The sequence below is a fragment of the Montipora capricornis genome, chromosome 2 (genome assembly GCF_036669925.1).
Source record: "Montipora capricornis isolate CH-2021 chromosome 2, ASM3666992v2, whole genome shotgun sequence".
Taxonomy (NCBI): domain Eukaryota; kingdom Metazoa; phylum Cnidaria; class Anthozoa; order Scleractinia; family Acroporidae; genus Montipora; species Montipora capricornis.
Window position 1 is genome coordinate 10,069,757 of NC_090884.1, and position 10,000 is coordinate 10,079,756.

General features: G+C 38.0%; 1 protein-coding gene across 7 annotated transcripts in view; it reads left to right on the top strand.

Annotated features, from left to right (window-relative positions):
* LOC138038791 (probable gluconokinase) overlaps nt 1–10,000 on the top strand; it is a 22,031-nt gene that overhangs the window by 8,823 nt on the left and 3,208 nt on the right. For 6 of the 7 annotated variants that reach the window (XM_068884838.1, XM_068884837.1, XM_068884840.1 and 3 more), the window contains 4 exons: nt 2,916–2,946; nt 4,534–4,620; nt 6,121–6,164; nt 9,650–10,000. The exon at nt 9,650–10,000 is cut by the window's right edge and continues 3,208 nt beyond it. In XM_068884838.1, coding sequence (XP_068740939.1) covers nt 2,916–2,946; nt 4,534–4,620; nt 6,121–6,164; nt 9,650–10,000 — 513 coding nt within the window. Of the gene's footprint in view, nt 1–2,915; nt 2,947–4,531; nt 4,621–6,120; nt 6,165–9,649 lie in introns of all 7 variants that reach the window. The other variant, XM_068884842.1, reaches the window with a different exon arrangement.

Sequence of the window (10,000 nt, forward strand, 5' to 3'; positions counted from 1 at the left end):
CAATTCAACATAACTAATATAACTAAACAAACTTTTGCAGCTGATGTTTTTTTCTGAGGTGAAATGGACCTTGAAAAACGATACATATTAGTCTGAGAAAGAAAACTTCAGTCACACAAGAGCATAAAAGGCGACATATTTGTAACTTCTCACGTACTGATTTTTTTTTGTTAAAATGGACAAAATCAGGGAAGGAAGTGATCTATGGAAAGAAAAATGGGGGTCACCGAGTAGTCAAGAGAGTAAAATCGCTGTGAAGTTCTCAAAGCGATTGTCTATTTGCACTGTCACACGATTGCGTGACATTTCCGAGAAGACCTGGGTCCACAGCTATCCCATGATGCCACATGCTTTCATGTTCCATTCTTGTGGGAAAATGTTTGGACCTTTAGCATCGTGTTTACCTTCGTGGTCTGTGATGCATGACGTGTGTGACATGTGCAAGAAAAAGCACAGTAGCAATGGGCACGAACTTCCTTAAACGCATAGCTCAAGGCGCAATAGAACAAGACAATAGACGTATTGGCGTTTTTTTTAGGGGAACACTGCCTTGCGACTGGTTAGCCTATGCAACTTCCGGGTAGGGAGACATAGAACAACCTCACTTATCTCCCCAGAACTGCAAGCTGAGTGGTAAACAGCACGTGCTGGATTGGACAAGAGTATTGGTTAGCGAACAATGTACAAAGGCAAACGAGAGGGAGGGAGGGGGAAAAACTTTAACAAATTGCAAACAGCTAGTTGGTTTACTATAGAAGACAAACTGCCAAGTGAACCTTGGACAGCTAACTGAGGCTTTTGTAGCTAGACTCTGTCTATTGAAGTAGCCAGTTGTACACTGGTTCTGCTATATGTAGCAGGTAGGCATTACACATGCTCTTTAGCAGTTATGATGAGGCCTTAACAGATATAGCCAGTGCAGGTGTATGGTATAATCTGAGATCTAGGAACAAAGTCTTTATGTCCTCATTTTGTTTACAACAAGACCATTGGTTTTATGACCTTGAACAACCGACTGCAAAGAACACGAAGATAACTAACACGACATGAATAGCCCCTTTTAGTTTGGTCACATTCCATTAACCATATTTAACTGATGGGGTAGTAAAATCTCATTTTTAAAGTTCTCAAAATTGAACAAGCAGAAGGCAAATGCAATTTCAGAACTTTCAAAACATCATACTGTTTTTTATTTATTATATACTTAACAAAATCTCTCCATCGCTTTTCTTCAATTGCAACTTCCATATTGCACTCTATGACCTCTTTTGCACTCTGTAACCAATTTATGCATTCGTCATTGACCAATCAGAAATGCGATATTTTGTTCAGTTTATGATAATAACAATAATTAATATTATTGACAATACTACTACTACTACTACTACTACTACTACTAATAATAATAATAAAAATAATAATAATAATAATAATAATAATAATAATACCTGACGTCTTTGTTAAAAAGGAGAGTAACAAGGCAATTATTGTGGATATTGCTTCACTGTGGGATCACAGAGTGTATGAAAAGGAGGGTGAAGACATTGTTAAGTACCAAGATTTGAAGAGGGAGGTTGAAAAACTATGGGGTATCAGACAGCAGGAAGTGGTACCAGTAGTCATTGGTGCACTCGTGGCAGTAAGCAAAAGGTTGGATACATGGGTTGATAAGCTGGGGATTACCATTAGGATGGGATTGCCATAGAAAACAGCTTTGTTATGAACAGCAAGGATTTTAGGGAAGGTGTTGGAAAGATGAAGGAGAAAGAAAGACTCAAGGGACCTTTGGCCATTGGATGTGGCTTGCTTCTTTGGTGTAATCTCAGTATAACATCCACCAGAGCTAAAGCATTAAGATGATGATACTACTAATAATAATAATTTATGATGATAATAATAATGATAATAATAATAATAATAGCCCACATCTTAAGGAAAGTACTGTTGCTGAAGTAACTTCTTCCCCTATAAATGTAGTAAGTCTTACTGTTACAGAGTCAGCGGGTCAAAGGGGAAATACTTTTTGAGTGGATGTCCCTTTGATTCCTGAACCACGCCCTGTTGACGAGTAAAATCGTCTGGCATTTAGGCAGAGTTCCCTGCTAGCAGAGATCTCTTTTCTTTTGTGTTTTCTGGACTGATGAGTATGTACAGGAAAAGAGAGCTCTGCCAAAGGGGTTTGAAACTGACTGTTCAGCATGTGTGGCGGTTACTTATAGCGGTGGAATCCTCACGTGGTACTTCATGTTGTGTGGGAATAGGCAACTTTCAGGGTAGCCTCCTTTGACTACAACTACCAGAATTCAGGTTGTTTTGCATTCCCTGCACTGTATAACTAAAGCTCTAATTAGTATGAGACAGGCAAAACCTGAAGGATTCTGTTACTTGTAGTCAACTGGCGTCATCATGCAAATGTCCTATTACTGTAAAGGAATGCGCAGGACACAGCAGGTTCAAGTAACAGTTGACGCAAACGTATCATGGGGTTTGAAGAGTGCCGTCTAATGTTGTGGACGGCGGTTGGATCAAAGTGAGTTTCGACCCATGGCAGAGGTCTGTTGTCCTGTACTCTTCAGCCTAGAAAACCCAAAAAGAAAAGGGTCCTCTGCTAGCAGCTAATTAATTTGAAGGACCTCAGCATTTTCAATGCCAGGGTTACTTTGTGAGTTTTGTTACAGGTTGGTTAGAAATTGTGTGCCCTTGGAGCAAAGGTGTTAAAATACTGCATGATTTAATTAAAATAATCCTTTAATTAATGCCCCTCTTTAAAAAATTATTTGTGCCCTGCATATATACATATATATAATTTATACACATGCTATAATATTTAATAATCACGAATGTTAAATAATAAATTATCTAAATATGTTAAATATAATATGAATTTTAATAGAAAAACTCCTTTCTTTCTTCAGAACAACTGTAGCTCGTGCCTTGGCAAAAAAGGTGGGTACAGAGATAAGACGAAGAACTGGGTGGGCTGGCAAATCAAAAGTGATTTACATGTACAGTCTTTGTCTGAGGATCTGATATCAAATAATTTTATTGCTAGGCCATTAGCTCTGGTCTAAATTTCTGATTGTTGCAGTCAAGCTTGAAATCTAAGCTTTCTGCGACATCACGTAGCTCCCTTTTCTTCAAGGTTGTACAACGTACTGTACGTTGTTTCTGCCATCTCTCTTGCTACTTTTAAGAAAATACTTAACATAATTATTTCTTTGTGACAATTAAGAAATATTAATGTAGAAAGCAGCTGTTTATGTAATACATATATGCCTTGCCTTGAGTTTGTAATGTGATACGGCACTGCTGCAAATATTGTATATGACCTATTAAACATCAGCATTTGAGTGTTGATGTACACTAGGTATTTTTGGTGATTCAAACATTTTAACAGGGAAATCGAAAGAAACATATATGTACATGAAATGAAGAGAAATTTGTATCTGATATATATGGGTTATTGTGTTTATGGGAGGCGCGGTGGCCTCATGGTTAGCGTGCTCAACTCCGGATCGAGTGGTCTGTTCGGGGACATTGTGTTGTGTTTGGGCAAAACACTTTACTCTCACGTGTGTCTCTCTCCACCCAGGTGTATAAATGGGTACCGGCGAAAATGCTGGGGCTAACCCTGCGATGGACTAGCATCCCATCCAGGGTGGGAGTAGAAATACTCCCAGTCTCTTTATGCTATGGAAACCAGAGATAAGCGCCGGCCTGATGGGCCTTCCTAGGCTCGTAACAGAGACTTTACCTTTTATGGACCGAGACGAAGTTGAGGTCCATAAACATGCAAAAAAGAATGAGGCCAATATCCAGCCATCTTGACCAAACAAGCTTGGTCAATAAAGGATTTATTATGTGGGATAAAAGACTGAAAAAAAATGATCTTTGATCTTGCGGGACCAAGCAAGAAATCCCGAGCAGGCAGTATAACTCTATCTTGCCCGCTCGGGTAACCAATTGTAGTGCACAATTGAGTTCATCTTGCCCACTCATGTAGCTTGTCATAAAATTATAATAAATACAGATATTGATTCATAAAGCATTTCTTTTGTTTTACCATCATCCATTATTAATTACTTGTATAATGTTTTTTACTAACTTTAAGTTTGTTCAAGATTTGAAGTGTAATCTGTCTACTTCTTGGTCTTTTATCCTATGTCATCTCTTCAAGTTTCCGATGCTCTAATTCAGTATGGTCAATATTATCTCTAGTCAGTTGTTCGTTTGTTAGAATAGATGCATGCTAGGTCATGTTACCAAGGAGGTCTAACCAGTTATAAGCTTTTCAGCTTCTTTTAGATCTCCCTGCCTTTCCTTTCTTTTTTCCCCCTCTCCCTTAATCATTCCAGTTGTATGTTCTTTGTGGCAAAATAATAAATAAATAAATAAATAAATGAATAAATAAATAAATAAATAGATAAATAAGTAAATAATAAATAACGAAATTCCTTGGTCTGGTTTTTAATTCTGCATTTTTTTTTTGGTTATTGCTTTTTTCATATTCCTTTGTCTATTATTTTCGTACAGTTGTCATGTCCTTATATGGATGCAGATCATTTTCATTCCGAGGGGAATATTATGAAGATGAAACAGGGGATTCCCTTAAGCGACGAGGTAATGTTGTTATGTTTAATTAAGGGTACAATCTATTCATGCTACATGTACCCGGTATTCCTGAGGGCAATATTAACCCATTTACTCCTGATCTGACCCCACTCATGTCGTCAAATCGTCTGGTGTTAGACAGAGTAAATCTATTTCAGTCTCACTCACAGGAGGCAATGGGTTAAGTGTCCAGCACATAAAAAATCACAGTTTGTAAAGTTCTCACGCTTTTGGGGACACTGTGTGATTTCTAAGCCGAGGAGTAAATCGCATGCGACCACAGAGCAATTATTCAAAGCTCGTAGAACTGATGGCTTACTACATTATTATTGTAGTGTAGACCAAGGCGCAAGTTTGATTTTGAAAATGCGTGTAAAATTTAAGGTGGTAGATTGTAACCCAGACTGTGTGTTTGAGTAAAATCCATTTCCACCCTGCATTGGACTGCATATATGTTACAGTAATAACTTGCCTTCCATGACAGCAGGCAGTTTGGGGTCAGGTTTCTTTGCAGACTGGGATAGTCCTTGGTAGAAATAAACAAAAGGGCATTGCAATATCTTCATTTACTCGTCAGGTGCCTTGGGATGCCCCAGTTGGCGATTAAAATCGTCTGGCATTAGAGAGAGTAAAATCCTTTAAGGTGATTCCTTAGAAATAGCAGTTGTTGTAAGATTTTCTTTAAACTTTTCTGGATTAAAAAAAAATATGTCACCAAGCTCGTTTGAGAGCTATAACTTGCTCAAGGTACTCATTCAATCATTGCGACTTCATCTATCAAGGACAAGTTTGTTCCATCGGTTCACGCTACATTTCGCGGGAACAGGAAGCTCAACTTTGACGTAATTCTTGAAATAACAAAACAAGTGTATTTTATTGTTCAAAAGGAATAATTTAATACCCTCTTTTATTGCACAGACACACGTCATGAAAAGGCACTGACTACAAATATTCCTCAGGTGTGTCATCTCGAGGAGACAATCTTGTGTCCATGTGTGATGGCTACAAATAATTTTTTTTCCTGTAACATTTTTTCTCATGTAATTTTTTTTTTCAAAGTTTTACAATTATTCCAAAAAAAGATAGGTCACCAATCTCGTTTAGGAGAAAACAGAAAGCAAACCGAGCTTGACAACATGCCTTCCCAATAGCGCGGTTTCACATTCACTCTTGGACTGAAATGATACTTTAGCATCAGCACGGCTAATTCACTTGACTTTCTTTTGCGAGAGTCTAAAACTTTTTCGGTTCTGCTCTTCACTGCAATGTAAGTGGCAATCACTCTTTTCTTTTTCAAGGGTTTGAGTGAAAATCAAGGCAGAGTAGCTGGTGGTGAGAGGCAAATTTCTGACAAACAGATAATGGTATACGGCCTGTAACCAGCTTCTTCTCTGTCACTAATAAATTTGGTAATTTAATATTTGAAGGAACATTGCCTGCTTTAAGGACGATTAATCCTCAATTACATGTATGCAGTACAAGTTTGATAATAATTTTTTTGTCTTGCAGGATCGACAACCATGGCTTCTTGCTTTGAATAAAGTCATAGAAAGGTGCAGATTATTTGAAAATCTCAATATTAATGTCAATTAATTCACGAAACATAATGTTATTAACTAATAATAATTATTATTGTTTGAGGGAGAGCTGTGTTTATCTAGGATGTGATCAGCTGAGTATTTAGTTAGTCCCATGCAGGGATGTTGTTGAGAGCTGGCAGCAGCTAAATTGATGGGCTAAATTATTGACCTTTTCATTGCTTAAACTCAACCAAACCACAGAGGCTAAGGGGTTTTTTTTTTTAGATTTGTCCCAATTAACCCATTGATCCCTGAGAGTGCGACTTAATACATGTAGATTTTACTCTGGAGGTCATCCTAGAGTTTTTTTGGAGTGAATGGGTTAATCTACCGTGTTACGAGTGATAGATAAGTGGAAATGATTGTTTGTAAGCTAAACAGAATGCAGGGGTGTCGGGAACAACGACGAAGAGGATTTCTTCCTGATGAACGTAGTCTTCACAGTCATAAAACTCTAAAACTGGGACTCATCATTGTAAACATTTGCACATGGCCCTCTGCCAAAAATCACAACTGCGGTTACCTTTGATTAACCTCAACCTCCGTCACACTTGAATAACTTGACGTCCGTCACGCTACTCAGCTTGTGGAAAACTAGTCATTCCCTTAAAGTTACACAAATTAGCTTACATACTTATTGCTTTAGGGCATAAGACTGTAGGGCAATCTTTGATTAGATTTTTTGCCTCATTATCCCAAGGCTTTTGTGTTCTATTCAGTCAGTCAATAATAAAGTACCGAATATTGAAAGTGTATTGGATAATACGCTATCTCTGAAAATATGAACCTGGTATACCAAATGATCTCTGGTTAACGATGCTTCGAAAATTCGAGAGTGTACAAAGACTGTGTGGAGTCTTTGCCACCAAACTGGTCTTTATAATACTCATGCCTCTGAGACGAATTCATGCAATTCCAGCTGACGCACCATGGATGCACAGAAATTGAAGTCACTTATCCGGAAGAGACAAGAAACTTTCTGTAAGAACGGAGCTGACTCTCACCTTTTCAAGTGTTGTAGAAGTGCCGTCAACCATGAAAGAAAATCGTTCAAGGCTTAATATTATGATTCCAAAATACAACAAAAGAAAGGTGAACACCCTGAGGTTTGGTGGAAAGAAATAAAGCGGATCAGTGGAATCAGTACTGAAACACTGGCGACTTACTCAGTAAAATAAAGGTTGATGAAGTTGAAGGTTTATGTACCCTGGAAATAGCCAATGTCATCAACAAGGCTATCCTTGAGCCCTTAGAGGAATACAGAGTGCCCAGTGTACTTTGTCCCTTGCCAGTATAGACCTTATTCATAAATGGCGGCCAATTTATAATTCTTTTTTCGAAGTGCAAATTAGCCTACCAAGCTTTGATACCATACAGTGAATTGAAAAAAATTCTTGCTCTAAAATGAGGCTTGGTAGGCTAATTTGCACGTGGACAAAAGAATTATAAATGTGACCGCCATTTATGAATAAGGTCGATTCCCTTGCCATTAGAGGACTACCCAGAGTTTCTAGAGGTATCTGAAGGCCTCACGTCCTGATGGTATTACTAACTGGCTACTAAAGGAATATGCTGAGTCACTCGCCTTTCCCATGAAAACCATTTTTATCAAGAGAATGAATCATTTAAGCAGCAATGTTTACCTGATATAAGGAAAATTAATGTGCTGATGTGACACCTTTGCCAAAGAAGCAACCCTTAGAAAATCTAAAGAAAGATCTGAAGCCAGGCAATCTCACTGAAAACCATGTTTGTCAAAAATTGCTGCGGCCTTTGTTGTTAGTGATTTCGTGAAGCCTGCTGCAATGAAAGTCTTTGACCCTTAATTACCAGTATGGTGCAGTCCTAAAATTCTCCACTACCATCACCTTGCTGAGTATGATTCACGATTGGACAAGTGGAACTGATGGCAATGGATCTACTGTCAGGTCGATCCTTTTCAACTACTACGAAAACCACCAATCTGTGGAATGGGTGGCAATTTACGTGTCCCTGCCCCGCCCACTTTCGCTTTCGAATAGTTCAAATTGTCAAGGGGTATCGGCAGAACTGAGTGCATATGGAAGGCTCTATAATTGTGGAAATGCCCTCGGAGGAGACTTGAGAATGAAGATTATACAAGACATAATCGCCGGGAAAAGGGGGAGACTTCACCACAGGTTTCTTCATGGGAAGTTTTTCTGCAATTGCCAAATAAAACAGAGATAAATTTTGAAAAAGTGTTTTTCCATTGTTGCGGTTGTTATAGTACACCTTAAGGAATTTCATCAAAATATTTTACGAAAATGGGCGGGGCAGTGACTCTGACTCGGTAATTCGGGCCCATTCTACAGATTGGTGGTTTTCGTAGCATCGAAAAGCGTATGTTTGATCTTATCGACCACTGCATTCTCATTAACAACAAGCATTATCAATAATTGGATTATTGATTTCCTCAGAAACCGCTTTCAAAGAACCAAACTAGCAGATGGTTTTTACTCTGAATGGGGCTCAATTCCATCAGGAGTCCCTCAGGGAACTAAATTAGGGCCTTGGCTGTTCATTATAATGATCAACGACCTAGTTTTCAGTGACTCCCGTGTCTGGAAGCATGTGGATGATACAATGACATCAGAGGTTATCCCAAAAGGTGAAATCAGCAGTGCACACTTTATTGCTGATAAAGTAGCTGAGGGGTCACAGAACAATAGAGTCCAGTTAAATCCAGACAAATGTAAAGAACTCAGAATTTAATGTGCAAGAAAGAAACAAATATTTGAACCAGTTAAAGTTGGTGGAAAAGATCTAGAGGTAGTAACAAGTGCATAAGATCTGTATAGGACTATACCGTGCCTGTGTTCTACTACCGGTATTCGCTACCAAAGTGTTAAACGCATGAACTGGAACGTGTACAGAAGAGGGCGTTGGCAATTACATGTCCCAGTTTTAATTACAATGAAGCACTTAATTGCTCGGATTTAGTCTCGTTAAATGAACATCATTGTAACTTATGGAATACCCTTCTTAATAACATTCTTAATGATAAGAGTCACAGACTGCGTTATTTACTTCCACCATTACATAAACTAAGCCACCAGGTACACTTTTAAGACACACCTTTGATGTCCCTAAAGTGAAAACTAATTGAGCTAAGAACACTTTTATTCTATTGTCAAGTCTTAACTTTGATACAGTTTAGCCAATTTTATATCTCGAAGTCTTTCTTTTACATAATTCTACTTTTTTATATTAAATGTTTGTCAAATTTCACCATAACTACCATTTAAATTTGTATATAATTTATATTTCTATGTTGATATTTTCATTTATTTTGTATTTAATATGCAATTCAGCTTTCTGGTTGCTGTATATTGTTAATAAAGCATGTACATGTATCTCTCGTAAGTATTGTTTTGTGCTTCAGGACAGAAACACACATTGAAATGTAATTCAATTAACGTTCTTCATTGTAAACTTAGGTGGACCAAGCGTTCTGAGTCTGGAGTCCTTGCCTGTTCTGCCCTCAAGGAACAATACAGACAAACAATCATTCTTGGTGCTGAAGCAAACTCTGAAAATTCAAGTTACTGTTCTGTTGGAGACAAACGACAAAAGCTTTCAAAGCCATACTCCTTTCCTTGCCTTGTTGTCCTATTGCAAGGCTCTAAGAACTTGATAAAGGAGAGAATGGAAAAGCGACAAGAACATTTTGTGTCAGTAAACTTATTGGACTCACAACTGGAAATTCTTGAGGAACCAAACAACTGTGATTTGTATTCTGCAGTGAATGTTTCCATAAATCAAAGTATTGAGGAAATCACAAATGAAAT